General features: G+C 40.3%; 2 protein-coding genes across 4 annotated transcripts in view; both read left to right on the forward strand.

Annotated features, from left to right (window-relative positions):
• ccdc62 (coiled-coil domain containing 62) overlaps positions 1–11,297 on the forward strand; it is a 53,114-nt gene extending 41,817 nt beyond the window's left edge. For 2 of the 3 annotated variants that reach the window (XM_068055056.1, XM_068055058.1), the window contains one exon: positions 5,318–5,783. In XM_068055056.1, the coding sequence (XP_067911157.1) occupies positions 5,318–5,335 (18 nt within the window). In that variant the 3' untranslated portion in view covers positions 5,336–5,783. Of the gene's footprint in view, positions 1–5,317; positions 5,784–10,490 lie in introns of those variants that run through there. The other variant, XM_068055057.1, reaches the window with a different exon arrangement.
• Positions 11,298–17,295: 5,998 nt separating this feature from the next.
• LOC137382723 (huntingtin-interacting protein 1-related protein-like) overlaps positions 17,296–23,944 on the forward strand; it is a 128,117-nt gene continuing 121,468 nt past the window's right edge. The window contains exon 1 of the mRNA XM_068055055.1: positions 17,296–17,594. Within this exon, the coding sequence (XP_067911156.1) occupies positions 17,502–17,594 (93 nt within the window). The 5' untranslated portion in view covers positions 17,296–17,501. The remainder of the gene's footprint in view (positions 17,595–23,944) is intronic.

Below are 23,944 nucleotides of genomic sequence, written 5' to 3' on the forward strand. Positions count from 1 at the left end.
TTTACCATACAACTCCAAGTTCTATTTCATTTTCAGAGAGAGTAGACTGTTGTGTGTGGGAGGAAACGGCAACCTAAAGCCACATTGACCTAGTTTTCTTTCTGTATTCCCTCTCGCCACTTCCTAAACAAAATCTATTGGATAAATCTTTGTAAGCTGCTTTTAGTGTGACTTCTTTTAATCTACTTTAGGAAGATTTGTATTTGACAAGTGAAAATGGTTTCATTTTTTTGCTCATTTGTCTATCTCCATTCAGCATGCAAAGCTGAGTTCTTTTACCCATGGGATTTATAATAACGTGGTTTCTGTAGTTTAAAATTTTAAAGCTTTAGCTAGATGAGGACTTGTAGGAGCGGTAAACTGTGTTGTAAGGGTTGAACAGTGATCTTGTTATAGTCGTGCTAATTAGTGGAACCTGAAATCAGTAATTTTATTTGTAAATGTATTGTCATGCAGACCCCCACCTGCCAAGAATGAGGCATATTAATTTTGTCATAAACATTGATTTTAAATTGTTGCTGGAGTGAAGAAGTGACTTGTCTTAAGATCACCAGATACTGGGCAGGAAGGACATTTGCATACTAAGAGACACTGTTTGTGGAGACAAAGGACTATTCCCTGCTCCAATTAACCCAAATGGATTTTAATCACCAGACATTGAAGGTGGAAGGAAGTGCATTCCAGGGCCTGCTAAGACAATACAATCCACAAACGCAGAAGTGGTTAAGCCAGTAAGTCACATGACTGAGCTGCTGGCCAACGTGGGTTTTTATTTGTGCCACACAGAAAAATTCAGAAGGATTTGCAACTGAAGCTGGAACAAGGAAGCCTGTCTCCTGGCTGTCTCTTTCGCCTTCTCCCAAGCCACTGGACCCATGGAAGACATGTACACTTCGAGAGAAAAGACTCCAACATCGAAACAAGTTGACGTGTGAACTGGGCCCCAACAAATAGCAGGACTTAGCGGCAACCAAAGACTCCACATTGAACTCAAAGGACAGTAAATAACTGACAGATATTGCCTCAAACTTTTCCCCTTTATTCTTTCTACTTTTTTTGTCTCTATCTGACTGTGTGTTTATCGCGTATGCAGGCTAGCGTGGTCGCGTCGCATATTCGTAGTTGGCAACCTGATTAGAGTTTAAGATTAATAAACTTCTACCTTTCTTGTTTAAATCTAAGGAAACCTGTCTGATTTCTTTGCCTTACAATTGGAGCAGTGAACAAGGATTCACTGAAGGGGGTGCTAAAAACCAGTGTTTCTAAAATTGAACCCTGTTACGGTTAAACCAGGCAAAGGCTGAGAGGGAACCCGTAGACCCCTTCTCACCTGGTCGTAACAGAATTAATTAAACAGCACTACCAACCTCTAAACCTTCTAATTCTTTGGTGTGAACTCAACAGTGCGATATGCACTTCCCATTTGCCACCAGAAGAAAAAAATTGAGGCTATATCATGAAGAATAGTATCTTTGGAAATAACTTTAGCCAGCTGTTCAGTTAGAGCTCTGCTCATGTTAAAATTCAAGCTTCTGTTTTGTAGTTTGTAACTATCACCAATTGTCATTTGGTAGTACAGAAGTTGATAATTGCTGCAAATAGAGACATGTTGTTCAAGCTTTTCGTCTTGCACTCATCAGGACAATACGCAAGAATAACCAATGTAAGGGAAAATAACACCTTATACTGCATGAGAAGAGAGTGCTGTTTGGTTGGTAAGTGAACTCTGATTGGTAGAGGTGTTGCGATGGAGAATGCACCAGTTTACAGTGACTGACAGTTAACTCCCAAGCTTCATTTGAAATTTAAACCAGGTAGCTTGAGTCTGGTCAAGGCATTGCCCTGTGGAATGAACCAGTAAATGACTGTCACTTATTTTGTTCAGTTGAAACAGGTGCAATGTGTGTACACTGCTAATGTTGGACACTGTGTTTTGAGTTTTGCAGTCATGTTAGATGTGATTCCGCGATTGGACCACATTTGCTATATAATCCGCAGTGTGCTAAGAATTACGCTGACAACCAATTTAAGATTGTCAGTAGGGCTCTCAGTGTGGCGCATTTGCACATATTGGAAGCTGCTGCTGCTTCTTCTTTGAACTCCTTGTCTCGAGAGACAATGGGTAAGTGTTTAGAGGTGGTCAGTGGTCTGTGAAGCAGCGCCTGGAGTGTCTATAAAGGCCAATTCTAAAGTGACAGACTCTTCCACAGGCGCTGCAGATAAAATTGGTTGTCAGGGCTGTTACACAGTTGGCTCTCTTCTTGCGCTTCTGTCTTTTTTCCTGCCAACTGCTAAGACTCTTTGACTCGCCACTCTTTAGCCCCACCTTTATGGGGACTTGAAACACTCGGACTTTTGTGTTCCATGTCAGTGCGCTATTTTCCCATACCCTCTTGGCCAGTCTGGACATAGCAGCGGACGTCTTTCCCATGCGCTTGTTGATTTCTGCATCGAGAGACAGGTTACTGATGATAGTTGAGCCTAGGTAGGTGACCTTTTGAACCATTTCCAGAGCGTGGTTGCCGGATGAAGCATTTCTGACGTCCTGTCCCATGATGTTTGTTTTCTTGAGGCTGATGGTTAGGCCAAATTCGTTGCAGGCAGCCGCAATCCTGCTAATGAGTCTCTGCAGACACTGTTCTGTGTGGGATGTTAATGCAGCATCGTCAGCAAAAAGGAGTTCTCTGATGAGGACCTTCCGTACTTTGGTCTCTGCTCTAAGACGGACAAGGTTGAACAACCTGCCATCTGATCTTGTGTGGAGGATAATTCCTTCTTCTGAAGACTTGAACGCATGTGAGAGCAGCAGTGAGAAGAATATATTAACACATAGGGCCCTGTTCTTTGCAGACAGAAAGAACATGTACACAGCGCCTGTTTCAGCTGAACAAAGTAATTGACAGCCATTCGCTGGTTCATTCCTCAGGGCAATGCCTTGACCAATCAGAGTCAAGCTACCTGGTTTAAATTTCAAACAAAGCTTGCAAGTTAACTGTTAGTCACTGTAAACTGGTGCATTCTCCATCGCAACGCCTCTATCAATCAGAGTTCACTTGCCAACCAATCAGCACTCTCTTCTCATGCAGTATAAGTTGTTGTTTTCCCTTACATTGGTTATTCTTGCGTATTGTCCTGATGAGTGCAAGATGAAAAGCTTCAACAACATGTCTCTATTTTCATCAATTATCACAAATTGCTTTAAAAAATTCTTTGTTCTCAGGAAATGGATATTACTAGCAAGGTCGCATTTATTGTCCATTCCTAGGTGCCTCAGCAACTGCATGTGCTATGTCACTGCAGAAAGCATAAAGAGTCAGCCACGTATTGTTGGGCTAGAGTTACATTATAGCCAGACTGGGTGGCAGATTCCCTTTGCTGAAGAACGTTGGGAAGCCAGTTGGATTTTTGTCATTCTAGTGCTAGCCCAGAAATTACTCAGTTGAATTTTTGATTGTAACTCATTGCATGGCAACTATTTTCAACTCTAAGCATTTATTTCCCCTCAAAGTGTGAGGGATGGATTTTACTTTTGTCTGTCGACATTCATTTATTGCCTCAATAACTTAGAAATGTGTACCAAAATTTATACAAGCATATGTTTTCACTGAATTAAAATGGCCTTTATTTTATACATGGATGTGCTCAGAAGCATCCACCTCTCCTTATGTACCTATTAGAAATCATCTATTTTTAAATATCCTAAAGTGTACTGTGTTGCCTTCAATGGAGGGGAAGGTGTAATTACAGCTTGATAAATTTTACATACACAGTTTCCATTTTAAGCATGGGCTAGGAATTTATGATGGGAAAGGTTGACAAGAAGTGTGGGCAGACCTAAGATTTTTAATACAGATTTTGAATGATTTGATAGGTACTGGTTCTGCTTTATTTTAGTGGTAGATTTTGATTGCGGCTTATAGTGGATATCTTGGTGCTTTGCTTGTTTTCCATGGAGTTCTTATTTGTTAATTAAGAAATTCAAGTCATGATGTGACATAGGAAATAGTAGTAAGAAGTTCCCTAAAGCTTGTTTAATGCAATTATCTGTACATTAATTCTATAGAAGTTCAGGTTTTAAATTGGGAGGGCCTGTCTATTTTCTAATTATGCTAATTATTTCTCCTGGTATCATAAATGTTGGAATTATTTTGGGTGGAGTTAATGAAGCCTTTGTATCAGACAAGAGTGTTTCCCATATTTTCAATGTTAGTGTGTTATTGTCACAATATACAGGATAGAATGGATCAGAAAGACAATCGGAAAGGAATAGCTATAAAAGTCATTCCTAAACAAATTCCTTGTGTAATATCATTGTACGTGGAATGTGAAATATGAATCGCATTGTTTAACAATGGCGTTAGTCTTATTATGATATTCTTTTAAAGGTACTTTCAGTCCCTGTCCTTCCTTGGTTCCCTATTATGTTTCCCAGAATGAAAAGCAAAGAAATGCACAGTAAGACTGAGCTGTTTACAACAGCATCCTATTTAGCATATACTGTTTCTGTCTTGGTACAAAATGATCACATTTCCTGCTGTATATATTCCACGCCTTTCACTTACTGTAACACTGCACATAAGTTTTGACATCTCTTGTACTGGAAGCTGAATTGTTCAATAATATTTTATGCTTTTTTGAGGAAGACATCTCCCCATTTATAATTTATTTAGCATAACTTTAGTATAATATGATCAACTATTGGTATATATTTACTAATTGGTAATCGGCAGTGGGCTTTTCATGGTAGCGGAGCAGCTAGTTTTTATGTGATTTTATCATTGCTGATTTATAAGCACCAATTCTGTAGCAGTAGCCGGCATAGATTTATAAAGTCACCTGTCATACTTAACTCATCAAAAAATCTAATAGATTTGTGAACTAAATTGGTAGATGAACAATGCAGTGGCTTAGCCTTGAATGCTGAAAAAACATTTGACAAGTTCCATATGTGAAACTTGTAAAGAAGAATGAAGTCCATCTTGGATCTTGGGGTGAGACCAAATCTTCACTCCACACTTATGCAGCACAATAGCGGAGATGGGAAACTTAGATGAGTGGGAGATAAAATCTGTTACCCGTCATTTGTGATGCCATGCTCTGACTTCAATATTATTTCATTACATTTAGTTTTTTTAAAAATTAGGCAGCAGAGGTGTCAGAATCAGAAGATTATTTATGGGAAAATGGCACGACTTGGTTAAAAGATTTGGTATATTTTTAGGCAGGTTGCATCATCCAATGTGTTGTAAATTTGGGCACTCTGTTTCCGATATTTAAACCTTTTCTGACTAATTATGATACAATCTTGTTTTTGCAGGATGGTAGTTCGCTCTGATATAGGAGAAAATTCATTCAGTAAATTATACTCCTGCTTGACAAGGTAAAATGACAGAAAATTGCAAAGTGGAGTAAATGATGTAACAAGATCCTTTAGTCTGCAATGGAAGGAACATTAAGCTGCCAGTATCCATGACAATTACACTTAATATTTACCAATGGACCAAATTCTGATGTGTTTTAGGATGCAGATATGAAAATTGCAAATAAATACATGGAAAACAATTGTTATTTGTGTGCAGTGATAACTGTAGCAATGGCATTTCAAGCTGTAGACATTTCATTTTCATGTGAATATCCCAGCACTGATCAGATTAACAGTAGCATTTGTACTGAAACTCTACGTGGAAAATAATCATGTTCAAAGTGGCACTTTAAGAGCAAATTCACAGTATTTCTAAAAACTGAGGTTGCTGTTTACAATAATAAAAACAGAAAGTGCTGGAAATACTCAGCAGGTTAGGCAGCATCTGTGGAGAGAAAAGCAGAGTTAGCGTTTCAGGTTTGTGACCTTACATCAGACCTGAAGCATTAACTCTGCTTTTCTCTCTACAGATGCTGTCTGACCTGCTGAGTATTTACAGCACTTTCTGTTTTTATTTCAAATTTCCAGCATCCGCAGTATTTTGCTTTTATTGTATTGCTGTTAACAGTCTAGGAAATACATTTTTTCTTCTTGTTTGTGTAATCTGTTTCAATATATACTTGATTATAAGATGATTTGGGATACTAAGAAAGATACCCAAATGAAGAACTGACAATGCTGAATTATGAACTTATTGCATGAGGAAGTTTCCTGCTTTTTAAATGATGGAATCTGTATTTCTTTGCCAATGTGGGTTCAACCCCAATAAGAAGTCAGTATGCAGTTGTTAGTCATTTTAGTTAGCTACAGTTCCTATTGGTGAATTAAGGCCAAAGAAAATAAGTGAGATAGGCAGTCTATTTCCACAAATTATGAAATTAAGTCTGAGTGGCAACTTGTAGCAAAAACCCCCATTCCAGTCCAAAAGACCAGACTCTGAATATGTAGATTTAAAATCTGCCCAATACCAATAGTTCCATTTCAAGCTAAGTTGTCTGATTTTCAATGTTAAATATGGAGATTGGGTGCATCAATTTGCTCAATTCACAAAATTCAGGTGGTATATATTAGTCCAATAGTTGGGTCAACGTACCGCCATGTTCAGAATGATAAATAGGAGATAAATTTAAAGGCTGAAATCTGCTGGGAGGAGTTCTATCTTCTTAGGCCTAAATAAATCAGCTGGTTAATTTCAATTTCAGCCATAGTTATGAAGCATGTGTGATAACAATAGCTGAAAAGAAAAACAACAATGAACCTTCAACATGTTGAGGACTTCTGTTCTTTTGTGTTGCTGCTACTGTCCGAGCAGATGAGTTGCTCTGCGGTATGGGTGAAAAAGTGCTGTTCCTGATCTAGTAGATCTGTGTTCATTTTGAATGCTGCAGGCAACCTGAATTTATATTTCTAGATGTAAGCAACAGTCTTGTTCCTTGAACACTTTCACTTTTTAAGTTGCCTTCGGTAACTATATTTAAAAAAGGCTATGTCCTTAACATTATCCTTTTAAGCCTCTGGCTTTCATTATTGTAACAATAACATTGCAAAATGAATCCTTTTCTGATATATAACTTATTGAAAGGATATCAAGGAAGCACTCTGATTCAGAAAGACAGTACATTTGGGCCATTGATCATGTCAGTTAATGAAATACTACATTATGCAAAGTACCATAAAAAGATTTGCATGCAAACCTATATTAGATGGTTACCATTAACATTCTATTGAAAATGAGAGCAATCCACAGGTAAGATTTATTCTATGCTGTAATTACTGCACTGCCCGCTTTTTTTCTACCTCTCTGGAAAGTGGTCACTTTTGAGGGCAATTAGGATTGGACAATAAATGCTGGCCTTGCCAGTGATGCCCACATCCCATGAACAAATAAAAGAAAACTTGTGTTTAGGTATGATTTACATGAGAACATAAAAGCAGAAGTAGGCCATACGACCCCTTGAGCCTTCTCTGCTATTCAGTAAGATTATGGCTGGTCATCTATGTCCACTCCACTTTTCTACGTGATCCCATTTCCCAGGATCCCCTTAACTGTCCAAACATCTATCAATCTCTGTCTTGAATATACTCAACAAATGAGCATCCACAGCCCTCTGGGGTAGAGAATTCCAAAGGTTCACAACGCTCTGAAGAAATTTCTCCTCAATTTGGTCCTAAATGGCCAATACCTTATCTTGAGACTATGACCACTTATTCTAGACTCTTCAGCCAAGGGAAACGGGCACTAGTAGCCCTCTGATACTTCTTCCAAGTAGCTGTTCTTTACGTGTGAATATGAGTAGGCTATTTTACTATTGGGCAGCTGGACAGAGAGGCAGGAGTATCATAGGCAAGTGTGATCCTTTCTCTCCGCAATGTTCCCATATGGGCAGCATAGTGGCGCAGTGGTTAGCACGGCAGCCTCACAGCTCCAGCGACCCGGGTTCAGTTCTGGGTACTGCCTGTGTAGAGTTTGCAAGTTCTCCCTGTGACTGCATGGGTTTCCACCAGCTGCTCCGGTTTCCTCCCACAGCCAAAGACTTGCAGGTTGATAGGCAAATTGGCCATTGTAAATTGCCCCTACTGTAGATAGGTGGTAGGAGAATGATGGGGATGTGGTAGGGAATATGGGATTAATGTAGGATTAGTATAAATGGGTGGTTGTTGGTCAGCACAGACTCGGTGGGCCACAGGGCCTGTTTGTGCTGTATCTCTAAATAAATAAAATAAAAAAATATGCACATTCCAGCACAGCTATCAGGTGTAGAGTTCTAGCCATTTTCTTTCTTCTTCCCTCACAGTAGCATAGAGGCCAATTGTAGTAATCCTGCCATAGTTCTGGTTGAGATCAGAAACTTAGCACTAGCTCACGATTGATGGGATTCATTCCTCGTGGTCCATTTATCTCAGTACCACACTGAATTATTAACAACTTTAATTGCTCTGTTTTTTCAGTGGAGGCTTCAAAATATGTAAGCTTTATTTTTGATTTCTTCAAAAAAGTTTGTAAATGTTGAAATATTGACATCTTTAAATTGTAAATATTGTAAATGTTTTTTTTATTTGTTCATGGGATGTGGGCGTAGCTGTCTAGGACAGCGTTTATTGGAGTTTAGAAGAGTCAGGGGAGACTTGATTGAAGTATATAAGATCCTGAATGATCTTGACGAGGTGGATGTGGAAAGGATGTTTCCTCTTGTGGGTGAGTCCAGAACTAGGGGGAGCACTTTTAGGACCGAGACTAGAAGAAATTTTTCTTGAAGGTTGTGCGACTTTGGAATTCTCCACCTCATCATTTAAGGCGGAGGTAGATAGATTCTTGTCAGGCAAGAGAATCAGAGATTATCTGGGTAGATGGGAGTGTGGAATTCGAGACAGAAACAGATCAGCCATGATCTTATTGAATGGCCTATTTCTGCTCCTAATTCATATGGTCATATTATTGCCCATCCCTAATTTGCCCTTGATGCAAAGATAGTACTGTGGTTCCATAACTGAATAACTGAAGCACACCATCAGTTACATGACTACATAGATCAATTTGTTTTGATTTAATATTAATGATTAATGTACACAACTGTGCTTTTTCAAACTGGAAAGGTTTCTTAGCTCCTGCAATCATAATGTGATGGATCATTTCATTCTGAGATAGTAGTGTCATTAACAAATGCGGTAAGTTAATTTTTTTAAGGGACCAGTAGGTGATGAAATATTCCATTTTGAATTTGCAGCATAGTTTAAATCCCAGCTCAACTAATGTTCAGATTCTGCGCCCATTGTGTAGACAAGTGCCACTGATTCTCTGCTAGAATGCTATCTGGATAGTCTTCACCATATGGGAGGGGTGAACTGCAAGGACACCTGCTGCACCTCAATCAACCCCACTTGACCAATTGTGCCTCCTGTTAGATTGGCACTGCCAACTGTGGGAAAAGTGTAACTCGGACTAGTCTTACCCTACCATTTTCAGCTGTGGCTCAGTTGGTAGCACCCTTGTCTCTTGAGTCACAAAGTTCCGGGTTCAAGTCCCATGCCAGGGCTTGAGCACAAAAATCAAGGCTGACGCTCGAGTGCAATGCTGAGGGAGCACTGTCCTGCCAGACGTGCCATCTTTTGGATGAGACGTTAAATTCGGGCCCCATCTTGCTGAGGTGGTTGTAAAAGATCCAATGGCACTATTTCAAGGAAGTGCAAGGGAGTTATCCTCAGTTTCCTGGCCAATATTTATCCCTCAATCAGCATCATAAAAAACAGATTATCGCATTGCTGTTTGTGGGAGTTTGCTGTGTGCAAATTGGTTGCCGTGTTTCCTGAATTACAGCAGTAACTACACTTCAACAAAAAAGTACTTCATTGGCTGTTAAGACATCCAGTGAGACATCCAGTGGTCATGAAAGACGCTGTAGAAATGCAAGTTTTTTTTCCAGCTGAAGGAAGGCACTGGAAGTGAGAGGGTAATAGTGGGGATGTATACGTTTATTATGAAGACGTGTGCATAGAACAACAAAAAAATCTAATATTTAACTAACATTACTAAACTCAGTTTTTGTAATTTTGTATCTTTTTATTGGCACTTATCCATTAAATGCATTATCTGGTGAATATGTAAATACAAGTCAAATAAGCTTAAATATTTATTTATCGTTTTATTATAAAGCTCGCAGTGTACGTTTCCACTGTCGTATGCAACAGTAGTTCACCAGTTGAATTAATTGACTTAAAGGTTTCTGAAATCTATGTTTGCATATGAAGTGGCCTTGTTCTGGAGCACTGTATTGAAATTAATAGCAAATTTTGTACTTGGCATTTTTTTTTTTACATAAAACTTTATATACCAAAAAGGAGTGCAGTTGGTCATTTTGCTGTTCATGTCAACTGATTATATGTTCTGACTTGAGGACTTCGGGATCCATACAAAGATGGTGATGCAAATGAGTCTGTTGCAACAGTAAATGATTGTCCATTTAGAACTACTGCTGTTCTTGGCATTATTGTTTCCAAGCTCCTGATATTTACTGTGATCAGATTTGTAGAACTAACTGCTGTTAACCCTTGACCTTCACTTTTTTCCCAGGAGCCTCCAATGTTATGGGAGGAATCGTATGTGGAATCAAGTCTACCATCCATATGACCAAGTAAATGTAAAGGAATTCCAAAGTAACTAGATCTCACTTATGCAATTTTTCATCTCTCTGAACCTTCATATACTTCATACCAGTCCAATATTCAATTGGGGGTGGGGGGAGATGCTGTGGAAGAACAACAAAATAACAGGACAACATGCTGTGATTTTGCTCATAATACTGTAATCTTTCATGCCTGTATAAGTGCCCAAGCCAGATTTTCTTTCTTCCCTGACTGGATGTAGTGTGTCCTTTACTCTCCCAGTAGAAAACAGTTTACACATCTTTCCTGTTGGGTACTGCCCTTTAAAATAGCAAGTCTGATTTTAATTGATATCGATGTGACTAGCAGTTTGTTTTTTCAGTGTTACTCTGATGGATTCAAATTTTGCCGTGGGGTTAAAGTACTTCATATTATGTAATGGAGCTTATCCATCAACTAATGGGCAACCTTCCCTTTACCTTTCCACCAGGTATCTTGCTCTCTGCTAAACAGCATGCAGAGAATGATCTAAAGCCTCTGAGAATTCTGTTATTCCAATTCTGGCCTCTTGTGCATCCCTGATTTCCACTGGCTGCTGTGCCTTCACCTGTCATGACACACAGTTCTGGAATTCCCTCCTTAAACCTCTCCGCTTCTTCTCCTTTTAAGATGCTCCTTAAAACCTACCTCTTGACCAAGTTTTGGGTCGTCTATGTAACTCGGTGCTAAATTTTGTCATGCTGCTTTGGAACATTTTACTATGATAAAAGTGTATTATAAATGCAAGTTGTTGTTGAGATTACTTCATTTTAGGTACAGGTATTGGATTTGGTGACCAAATTAATCAGCTGTGATAGATACTGTGCCATCAGGTACAGTCGCGGTATTGGAATTAAGCCCTTCTATGACTCAGCAGCTGTTTTTTCCTAGTTGCTATCCCAAGCCTGTGTTAGCAGGAAGTGAGCAGCCCTGGAACTATGCTGTACTGGAAGAAGCAGCCTCGACAGCTTCCAATGGCCCTTCCTTGCCTTAATCTGTACCTTATTTGATTGATGCAAACCTAGATTTCAGTCAACATGTTTGTAAGGATTCATCATCTGTCAACCACCAGCTGTTCTTGACAGACTAGTTCTGTTGTCTAAGCTGGATTGACTACACGTTCTCCAGTTAACAAAAGGGTTTTTGAGAGAAATAGATTGATGGGAGAGGGATTTCAGTACAATACTCCCAGCATTCAGCAAACCTTCCACTTTAGAAACACATAATACAAAGTGGAATTGATTTGTTTTATTGTCATGGTAATTGCTTTGACTCCTTAATCTCTGAAATCCTAACATCTTTATAATCTTCATTCATTCTTAAACCAAGCTCCATTAGAGTTAATTTGGCAGATATTTCAGTTTACCATCTCTGTGAATGCAAAAGGTTTGTTTGATCCTTAATATCAGCAATGATACTGGGTCTTCAAAATAATTATGCTCCTTTTGAGCCAGAAATGCAACATCAGGTTTCTTACTTCCAAAACAGACTTAGCTGTGGTCTTAGTACATCACCTCCAGCTCTTGCATATCAATAACAGGATGAGGGAAGGCCATCAGGTCCAACAATGCTCACACTGTCCACTAGATGGTGCAACCTAATTGCTGGTAACTTTTGACTAGGGAAGGTAAAATTGGAAAATTCTTTCCTGACCACCTAATGTGTTCTGGCAAACTCCAGGAATTATCCATGATGCATTCAATAGAATACAGTAGTCAGCCTGATCATAGTTAGGGTGATGGGCCAGCAACCCAAACATAGTGAGTTCAAATCCCCAGTAGCAGAGCTATAAGATTGAATTGAATACATCTGGTAATCAGAAATAAAAATGAGCACCAAAGCTCCTAGTAAAAATTCAACTGGTTTATTAAATGTCCATCAGAATAGGTAATCTGCCACATCTACATCTAACTTCAGTCATATAATGTTGTTGACTGGCATTTTTCTGAAGTAGCCTAGCAAGCCACTCCGTACTCTGCAGTCCTACCATAAATTAGCGGATAATCAAATAGCTAATAAGAGAAGGCCCGATGAACATTCCCATTAGCAACTGTGACAGCGCCCTCCTATGCGTGGAAGAGACAAAGCTGGAATGTTTGTGTCTTCAGCCCAAGGTGCCAAATGGCTGGTCGCAGCTGTCTTCTTCCAAGGTTTCCACCATCATAAAGGACAGTGTCCAGCCAATTTGCTTTACTTCATGTGACATTAAGAAAGTATTGAGTGCATTGAATACAGCAGAACACCTGTGCATCAGATCTAACAGGCCTCCGAGCCACACTATTCCAATGCAACTCTGACACTGGCATCTATCCAACAATGTGGAACATTGCCTATGTATGTCCTGTCAACAAAAGGCAGAACAGACTTAACCCAGCCAATCACTGTTCTATCAGCTTCCTCCAAATCTTCAGCATAATGATGAAGAGAGTCATCAGTAGGACTATCAAGAGAGTGCCACTTACCAATAACCTGCTGACTGGCATCCAATTTGAGATCCACCATAATTTGGCTCAACTTTATTATGTCCATGCCTGAATCAAGGCTGTGAGGGCTGAGTGCCAGACAAGAGTTGAAAGTAACTATTGCTGAGTCTCCCACCATCAACATCTTTCGAGCTGCAATTGATTGGGTGCTTAACTGGTCCTGCCACATTAACAATGTGGCTATGACTAGGGTAGAGTGAGGCAGGTACTCTGTTGTGAGGCTCACCTCCTGACTTCTCAAAGCCTCTGCATAATTTACAAGGCTCCAGTAAACTGTGTAAGGAATACTCATTGCTCACTTGGATACCATCCAGCAAAAAGCACTCTGCTTGATCAGAACACCTGCCATTGACTCAATATCCATTCTTTCCATCACTTTCATACTGGCTGCAGTACGTACTATCTGCAGCATCTTACCACTTCAACAGCAACTTTTTTTTTATTATTCTTTCATGGGATGCAAGTGTCACTGGCAAGGCTAGCATTTGTTGCCCATCCCTAATTGCCCTTGAGAAGGTTATAGTGAGCTAACTTTTTGAACCGTTGCAGTCATCTGGTGTAGGTACACCTGCAGTGCTGTTAGGAAGGGAGTACCACATTTGTGACCCAGTGACAATGAAGGAACAGCGATATAGTTCCAAGTCAGGATGGTGTGTGGCTTGGAGGAGAACTTGCAAGTGATGGTGTTCCCATGCAGCTGCTGCCCATAACCTTCTAGGTGGTAGAGGTCATGAGTTTGGAAGGTTCTGTCTAAAGAGCCTTGGTGAGTTGCTGCAGTGCATCTTGTAGATGGTACACTGCTATCACTATGCGCTGGTGGCAGGGGGAGTGAATGTTGAAGGTGGTGGATGGGGTGCTGATCAAGCAGGCTGCTTTGTCCTGGATGGTGTCGAGCCTCTTTAGTGTTGTTGGAGCTGCACCCATCCAGGTAAGTGGAGAGTATTTCATCACACTCCTGACTTGTGCCTTGTAGATGGTGGACAGGTTTTGTGGAATCAGGTGGTGAGTTACCACAGAATTCCCAGCCTCTGACCTCTTCTTGTAGCTTCATTATTTATAATGGCTGGTCTGCTTAAGTTTCTGGTCAATGGTCACCCGCGGTGTTGATGGTGGGGGATTCAGTGATGGTAATGCCATTGAATGTCAAGGGGAGATGGTTAGATTCTCTCTTGTATGAGATGGTCATTGTTTGGCACTTGTGTGGCCCAAGCCTGTATGTTGTCCAGGTCTTGCTGTATGTGGACACTGACTGCTTCAGTATGTGAGGAGTTGTGAATGGTGCTGAATATTGTGCAGTCATCAGTGAACATCCCCCCCTTCTGACCTTATGATGGAGGACACTACATGCAGCGATGTCCTCAGGCTTAGATGCTTGGCTTCCAACAACCACAACCATCTCCTTGTGTGCTAGGTATGACTAACCAGTGGAGATTCTTCCCCCTGATTCCCATTGACTTTAATTTTGCTAGGGCTCCTTGATGCCACACTCAGTCAAATGCTGCCTTGATATCAAGCGCAGTCACTCTCACTTCACCTCAGCACTATAATTTCTACTACCAAGAAAGGCCAGAGCAGCAATATGTTGGGAATATTATCATCAAGTTCCCGCTAATTCACACACCATCTTAACTTGGATATATATTGCTGTTTGTTCATTGTCACTGGTTCAAAGTTCTGAAATTTCCTACCTGAGACCATCATGTCAACACAAGAGTCACCACCTTCTCTGGACAAGTAGGGATGGGCAGTAAATGTGTCCTTGGCAGGGTTACTTCATCTTAAGAACAAATTAAAAGAAATGTCCTTTGGAACATAGAATGGTGCAAGATATTTACTATCAATCGGTACCTAAGGGTCACAGAGTTCGTACCCTAATTTAAATGATGACCTGCAGTAGCCCTCTCTGCCAAAAATACATCATTCACTTTCCTCTGTAGAGTCAACTATTCCACATATTTACAACACTTTGAACTGTAGGAGTATAGCCAAGCTTGATCGGATTTAGTGAAATGACTTGATAAGTATGTACATAAAATATGCTGTTATGATTTGCAGAGGAAAAGTGCTGCATGTGCTCTCCTCATCCCAGGTTGTATAAAACTTCAAAATCTGTGCCAATGTGCCAGTTTCTTTCCCACCTGAAGGTTCTTTGCTTCTTGTATCATTCCTCTAATGACAAAAGTCTCCAGCCTTGCTTTGGAAGTAAGTTAGATTGTTCAAACATTAGAACAGGAGGTCCTATCTCAACCTCGACCCCAAGCAACAGTGCTGTTCTGAAAGAAATTTTTTCTGAGAAATCAGTCAGCAGAAATCGGTTGTCTATAGGTGGGGAATGAAACCTACGGCAGGCCTACAGGTTTCTGCAAGAGTGCAGTGTGCTGTCACCAGCCTCACTGCCAGCAACACAACTCTCTTCCAGTTGAAACTTACAGTATTGTCAATTCCTGAGCCAACAATGCTGTCAGTAATTCCCTTTCAGGCAGTGCCATGGCATTTTTCTGTGCTGGCTATACTTCTCCAAATGTGTAGGGATACGCACTATTTGAAAGATGAAAACCAAACCAGATGGATCAGTCAATAGTAATCATGAAATGGTAATTTAGCTGATGTTACCCTCCCTGGGTGATAATTTCCAAGGCCAATTATAATGGCCTAGATAATGCCATGGATTTAATCAGCTAACTCAAAACAACCTGGGAATTAATATAAAACCAAAAAGTGCTGGAAATACTCAGCAGGTCTGGCAGCATCTGTGGAGAGAGAAGGAAACTTAACATTTCAGGTCAGTGACCTTTCATCAGCACTGGCAAAGGTTAGAAATGTAATAGGTTTTAAGCAAATAAAGTGGGGGTGGGGCAAAAGAGAACAAATGGGAAGGTGTTGATAGGACAGAGGGTCACAGAATAACTGACAAGGAGGTCACGGGGCAAAGACAAAGAGTGTGTTAATGGTGTAGTGAAATACAAAGAGAGGGTGTTAAATGACAGAATAATGAAAGGCCTAGCCACAAGCAAAAACATGAAAAAAAAGTGGGCAGGCATATGGTAAAAAAAAGTAATGAAACAAAGTAAAATAAAATTAAATAAAAAATACGAAGTGAAACTAAAAAAAAAAGGGGATAATCATGCTCTGAAATTATTGAACTCAATGTTTAGTCCAGCAGGCTGTAGTGTGCCTAATCAGTAATTGAGGTTCTGTTCCTCGAGCTTGCATTGATGTTCACTGGAACACTGCAGCAAGCCCAGGACAGAGATGTGGGCATGAGACTGGGGGGGTGGGGGGTTGAAATGGCCAGCAACAGGAAGCTTGGGGTCACATTTCAGACTGAGCGGAGGTGTTCTGCAAAGCGGTCACCCAATCTGCGTTTGATCTCCCCAATGTGAAGGAGACTGCATTGTGAGCAGTGAATACAGTATACTAAATTGAAAGAAGTACGAGTAAATCGCTGCTTCACCTGAAAGGAGTATTTGGGGCCTTGGATAGTGAGGGGAAAGAAGGTAAAAAGGCAGGTATTACACCTCCTGCGATTGCATGGGAAGGGGACCAGGTGTTGGGGGTATTGGTCATTTTTCATGCCAGACTCAACAATGAGTGTCAGCACGCTATTTGATTGCATAGGCATCACACTGGAATGTTATTTTTAGAATAACACCCTTGCCCTTCATGTCATCATATGGTACAGAGCCACAGTTGCATTCCACTTTGTGACTGGGTCGGTGTAATGGCCTATGCCCTCAGCATACATAACCCCTGTACAGCACACATCCAGCAAGGATTCCCCCCCCCCCCCCCAGACTGTAACAACAACCAGCGAGTATTTCTCCCTTTCACATGGAGTGCTGAAGAACATTTCAGCGGCTGCACTTCGATCACTGATGAGTTAATTCAACACAGAACAGAGCTGGCACTTTCTGCCTGTTTGCCACACGTTGCGGGGGTGGGAGGGGAGGAAGCCTCAACAATTGTTGCTTAACTGTACAGCAGACAACAAAACTACAAAGAGCAAAACACACACAAAAAAAAATACCCTGCAGGTCTCCTAAATGTCTCATATATTAACATGGGGATCAAGCTGAAAAAAGTTGATCTTTAAAAATTAACCATAAAGACAGTATTTTGAATGCATTTTAGAAATAACAGCCCCCCCCCCCCCCCCATCCCCCATCCCCCATCCTACCTATAATTTGCATGCACTTTGTGGGTAGGTTTTTTAAAAGGCGCCTGCCCTGATTCTGCAGCAGTCTCGGTGCTATATTTACTTAGAGCTGGGCTGGCCCTGCTTTTCCCATCATGCATGTAGAAGTGCGCTGTTGGCTGTGAGTTGTTGCTGATTCCGGGCACGATCGGGATCGGGATCGGGATCAGACAGCGCTATCCATTCAAACATTCAGGATCGGCGCAGCGCCCGGCCGCGCTCTCGGATCACCGAGCTCCCAGTGTAGACAGTTCCGATCACCATGAACACCATCAGACAAGTACCAGCCAAGGTGCTACACCGCCGCACGGTGCACAGTTTGGAAGCAGAGAGAGAGCAATTTGACAGGCAGCAGGTAAAACACTTGTACGGCTATCGAAACAGCATTCACCACATCCCTGCTTAATAGTCAGCTTTGTGCATTTTCACTTTATTATTATTTTATTCTCTTGTTTTAAAATCTGTTTTTGTTTTGAATTTTGAAAGCTGGGTTTAACCAGAGCTCTTGCAGGAAGTCCAGGGATCTTACTACAACCCAGGTAGTGACTGATTTCATTTTCTTTTAAGATGGATTTGTATTCTCCCAATGCTCTCTGGAATTCGAACTGTGCAAACACTGTGTATTGATCGGAAATAACATGAATCGGCTAAAAGTCACACGAAGCTGTTACTCCCATTCCGTGATCTGTTTATAAATGTCCGATTTCCGTAAACCTTCGAATATGGCGATAGACCTTCTCTTTCCCCTCAATATTTACACCTTTTATCAGCTTCAAATATTGACCTATGCCAAGTTCCCGGAATACAGTTTTGTTTAAAAAAAACATTTTGACTGGATTCGAGCCACCTTTTATTGAAGGTGACACGACCGAAGCTGCCGGCAGCCTCTCTCAAGGTCTTATATCTGTAAAATGGTCCGGTACAGACAGAGAAACCAGCCAACCGATCGCAAAGGGTTAACACGAAATGCTGCCCTTTTCTTCCATCTCAACAAGTTAATGATTTTACTGGCCTTCGCTTATTTAGTGATATGTTGCTTAATTGGGACGAAACTAACTTCAGTAATGACCAATTAAAGACCATCTCCGATTTCCCGACTAGCTTTCTTTATTGCCAGGCACCCTATTTTTGAAGAGAAGTCAGCCTTTGTCTACCAAATCTTATCTGTAAAAGTAGCATGTGTCTGCATTTTAAGAGTAAAATTAACAGCTGGTGCATGAGTTATATAGCCAATATATTTTTACAGGAAGATTGGAATGATGGTCAAAGGCCAAGAACTTGCACTGACAAATTGAAAATGGTACTCGGGCTTGAACTGGCATTGATTTAATATTCAAGTTGTCAAGAACACGCAGACTGAGGTTTAAGGAGCATTTTTAGATATCCCAATATTATACCTGGCTCTTAAAGATGAAGGGCGTTTTACTGCATGTAACACTAGATCATGTTTTAAAGGGAAACACAGACTATTTCTCCAGACGCTGTTGCCCTAAAACAGCCACTTAGGAGTCCGGGAAAATATGTTTTACATTGAACAAGCTGAGGTAACAACCTGAATCCCTGCTGTGTGATGTAATTGAAGTAAAACTACCTGATATTAAGACATGGCCGATTTCCACATGCCCTCTGACCTGTAGGGGTTTTCTCTGCCAATTTTCTCCTCTCCTCACTTTTCCCGAAGTTCATTGCTGAGGTACAGGTCTGTGGGTACTGGAGCGGTAACTTATTGAACGGACCTTTTGTTTTACATCGGAGCCTAGACAGCACAGTTGAGTTGATGCTGTTCTGACACAATGTCTATATATGTACACTTCCCAGCAGAGCCACTGGACATCAATCGAGAGTAGAGCCCTGGATAGATGCCACTATACTGCCCTAACTGCAGATTCGTAAGGCTGAAGGCCCATAAAAGATACAATAAATTAGCACAGATTGGAAATCAAAGTTGGGATTTGTCTAACTTAGTGTTACATCTTTACCCACTAGGCCTAGGGTGTCCAAACTTTATGGATTTGTCAGTTTGGAAAGAATTGCTCTTAATGCTGTTGCCTCATTAGTATCTGTAACTTCAGATATATGCGGATTAATGGTACATTAATTTAAACTTTTATCTGTGGCTTTTCAGGCTGCATGTTACATAAACCCATGAAGATTAAAAGCTTGGCACTTGTGCATTAGGCCATCGGGGAAGCTCTAATTTGTTGTTCTAAAGAACAAAACAAGATAACAAGGAATGATTGAGAAAGATAGTTCTCATTATGACATCTAGTAATATATAAAAAAAACTTATAGTATTATATGATGATGCAGGAGAACACACATTACCTTTTATAGTGTCTGTTTTCTCCAGTAGGCTTGAGGGGAGTGGTGCTGAGGCCCTTTTTTTGAATGGCTGGGACTTGGTACTACTTCATTGGTGAGGTAATATAGCATGAGAACCATGTATGTCACATCACCTGCCATCATTTCCCTATTATTTTCTCCACATATTAAATTTTGGGTTCTACATTTGAACTTGTTCATCACTGATCATTTTAGTAGTCACACAAGTGAAAATGAAGCCACTCTTTTCCTTTTAAGCAATTGTTCCTCTTGTGTTCTCCAATGTTAGTTCTTGTACAACAGATAAGTGATATTAACAAATTCTACGTTTTATGGTGAGTACACTATGATTCTATAAGCAAATAAAACAATAGATTTTAATATCACAGGGAACAAGCTATACTGGACTTAGTGCTGAGTAACGAACCAGAATTACTTAACAATCTGATGGTAAGGAAACATCTGGCAAATAGTGACCATAATATGATTGAATTTGATTTTGTTTTGAGCGGGACAGTCACAAACCAAATGTTTAAATTTAAGTAAGGCAAATTTTGAAGGGGTGACAAATAAATTGACCGCAGTAAACTGGGCTGAACTGTTAAAGGGTAAACCTATAGACAGTGGGAAGTATTCAGAGAAGTATTTGATATGATACAAAATCAGAATGTATGCTTTAAAAGTGTGTAGTTATAAAACCGTGGTCAACAAATGAGGTAAGGCACAGGGCCAAGCTAAAAGAAAAGATCTACACAAATGCAAGTAAAAATGGAAGTCCCGCATACTGGAGAGCTATAAAAGGCAACAAAGGGATACAAAGAAAGCAATAGCAGGGTCAAAAAGGAAATATGAAAAAAACTTGCAAGAGATATCAAAGTTAACAGCAAAAGCTTTTATAAATATATTGTACAAAAGAGGGTGGAGAAAATAATAGGGAAATGATGGCAGGTGATATGATATATTATGGTTCTTATGCTATATTACCTCACCAATGAATTGGAGTGTGTACCCATTAAAGACAGGTGCAGGTGAAACTGTAATAGATAGTATTAAAATGGCAGACTTGTTAAATGAGTACTTTGTATCCATTTTCACAGCAGAGGAAGAAAACAAAATACCAGTGGTACAAGGAAGCCTAAATAATAATTGCGGGGGGTGAGGGGGTGGGGGTGCGGTTCCTAGTGGATTCAATATAAGTAAGAAAATAATAATGAAGAAAATAATGTGACTTAAGATAGATAAATCTCCAGGACCTGATGGTTTTCACTCCAGCGTATTAAAAAAATGAGGAAATTGCAGATGCATTAGTCATAATTTTCCAAACCTCTCTAGATTCAGGAATTGTCTTGGGATTGGAACATTGCAAATCTGTTCCATTATTTGAGAGGGCGAGAGAAAACAACCAACTACAGACCTGTCAGTTTAACATCAGTTGTGGAATGTATCATAGGAGACATAGTGACAGATCACTTGGGCGAATACTAGCTGTGCAAAGAGTCAGCACTGATTGGTGAAGGGTAGGTCATGCCTAATTCATGTACTTTTTATTCCTGAGGAAGTGGCGTAGGAGTTTCTATGGATGTTGTCTAAATGGACTTCCTGAAGGCATTTGTTGATGGTCCCACAAAATATATTTTTAGTAAAAATTAGAGCACATGAAATTGGAGGAAACCCTGTGGTGTGGGTTGGCAATTGATTGGGACATGGGAGACAGAGCGTAGGGATAAAGTGTTTGTTCTTTGGTATGATGTGACAAGTGTTCTTCCCCATGGAACTGTATTTAGACTCAGCTTTTCACCATAGATATTAATGACTTTGAAGGAATATAGAATTGTAAATCTCAATTTTCAGAAGACAAAATTAGAACCTCAGGAAGTTGTGTAGATGGGAGCAGGAAGTAACAAAGAAACATTACAGACTGAGTGGATAAAACTATGGCAGATGGACTTCAATGTGGGGAAGTGTGAGGTCATCTGATTTGGATTTCAGAAAAACAAATGAATATTTATTTCTTGAGAGACTAGGAGCTGTGGAGGAGCAAAGTGATTTAGGGATCCATGTCCACAGCTTACTAAAAGCTAATGCACTGGTACAAAAGTCATTAACACGGTTAATGGAATGTTGGCACTTATCTCGGGGCTTAGAATTCAAGAGTGAGACTGTTCAGTTTTGGGCACCGTAAGTCTGGAAAAATATATTGACTTTGGAATAGTTACAATGCAGATTCACCATAATGTTACCAGGGCTTAAGGAGTTAAATTGCGAAGACAGGTGGCATAATTTTGGCTTGTATTCCCCTAGTTTTAGAAGGTTGAGGGGTGGGCTGTTCAAGGTATTTAAAATAATAAAAGATTTGATAGGGTAGATACAGAGAAACTTCTTCTGGCTAGTGAGATAGTTGATGCGTTAGTTTTAATTTTTCAAAATTCCCTAGATTCGGGGAAGTTTAGATTGGAAAATAGCAAATGTAACTTCTTTATTCAAAAAGGGAGGGAGACAGAAAGAAGGAAACTACAGGCCAGTTAGCTTAACATTTGTCTTAGTGAAAATGTTAGAAGCTATTATAAAGACATTATAGTGGTGCAGTTAGAAAAATTCAAAGTTTTCAGGCAGAGTCAACATGGTTTTGTGAAAGGGACATCATGCTTCACCAATTTATTGGAGTTCTTTGAGGGAGTTACATGTTCTGTGGATAAAGGGGAACCGATGGATGTATTGTGCTTAGATTTCCAGAAAGCATTTGATAAGGTGCTACATCAAAGGTTATGCAGAAAATAAAAGCTCATGGTGTAGGGGTTTACATATTGGCAATGGATAGAAGATTGGCGAGCTAACAGGAAACAGTAAGCATAAATGGGCCACTTTCTGGTTGGCAAGATGTAATGAGTGGTGTGCCACAGGGATCTGTGCTGGGGCCTCAACTTTTTACAATTTATATAAATGACTTAGATGAAGGGACCGAAGGTATGGTTGCTAAATTTGCTGATGACACAAAGATAGGTAGGAAAGTAATTTGTAAAGCAAACACAAGGGGGCTACAAAGGGATATAGATAGGTTAAGTGAGGGGGCAAAGACCTGGCAAATGGAGTATAATGTGGAAAAGTGTGAAATTGTCCACTTTGGCACGAAGAATAAAAAAGCATATTATCTAAATGGTGAGAGATTGCAAAGCTCTGAGATGCAGAGGGATCTGGGTGTCCTCGTGCATGAATAGCAAAACGTTCGTATGCAGGTATAGCACGTACTTAGGAAAGCTAATAGAATGTTATTGTTTATCGCAAGGGGAATTGAATACAAAGTAGGGAGGTTATGCTTCAGCTGTACAGGGCATTGGTGAAACCACAGTACTGGTCTCTTTTTATTTAAGGAAGGATGTAAATGCATTGGAGGCTGTACAGAGAAGGTTTACTAGACTAATACTTGGAATGGGCGGGCTATCTTACAAGGAAAGATTGGACAGGCTAGGCTTGTATCTGATGGAATTTAGAAGAGTAAGAGGTGACTTGATTGAAACATATAAGATCCTGTGGGGTCTTGACAGGGTGGATGTGGAAAGGATGTTTCCCCTTGTGGGAGAATCTAGAGGTAGGGGGTCACTGTTTAAAAATAAGGGGTTGCCCATTTAAGACAGAGATGAGGAGAATGTTTTCTCTGAGGATTGTGAGTCTTTGGAATTCTCTTCCTCAAAAGGTGTTGGAAGCAGAGTCTTTGAATATTTTTAAGGCAGAGGTAGATAGATTCTTGATAAGCAAGGGCGTGGAAGGTTATCGGGGGTGGTTGGAAATGTGGAGTAATCAGTTCAGCCATGAACTTGTTGAATGGCGGAGCAGGTTCGAAGGGCCGAGTGGCCTACTCCTGCTCCTAATTCTCATGTTCGTATTCCGCCACCGGAGGAAGAAGGGGGCATAACATCGCAATTAGAGCTAGGCCATTTAGGAGTGAAATCAGGAAGCATTTTTCACACAAAGGGTAATGGAAATCTGGATCTGTCTCCTCATAGTCTGTGGATTGTGAGTTGACATTTTAAAGAATGAGAGCAATAGATTTTTGTTGGGTAAAGGTATCAAGTGATATAGAATAAATGCAGGCAAATGGAGTTGAGATGCAGATCAGCTATCGTCTAATTGAATGGTAGGGCTGAATAGGCTTCTCCTGTTCCTATATTTCAAGCTCCCCTCCCAAATAAGTAGAACATTTTTGAATTTGTGTTCACACAATGTGTTGTAATACTCAGCAACATTGTAATTAACCATTCTGGGTGTAGGTAGTAGGTTTCGGGACCAATCTCACCGCCATGCCCTTTCCTTGATTATAGTGTATATTTCAGGGTTAGCCTCACTCTTGTTTTCTACATTCTTGAAATAAGTGATGCTTGAGAGTAC

Source organism: Heterodontus francisci, chromosome 23, assembly GCF_036365525.1.
Source record: "Heterodontus francisci isolate sHetFra1 chromosome 23, sHetFra1.hap1, whole genome shotgun sequence".
Taxonomy (NCBI): Eukaryota; Metazoa; Chordata; class Chondrichthyes; order Heterodontiformes; family Heterodontidae; genus Heterodontus; species Heterodontus francisci.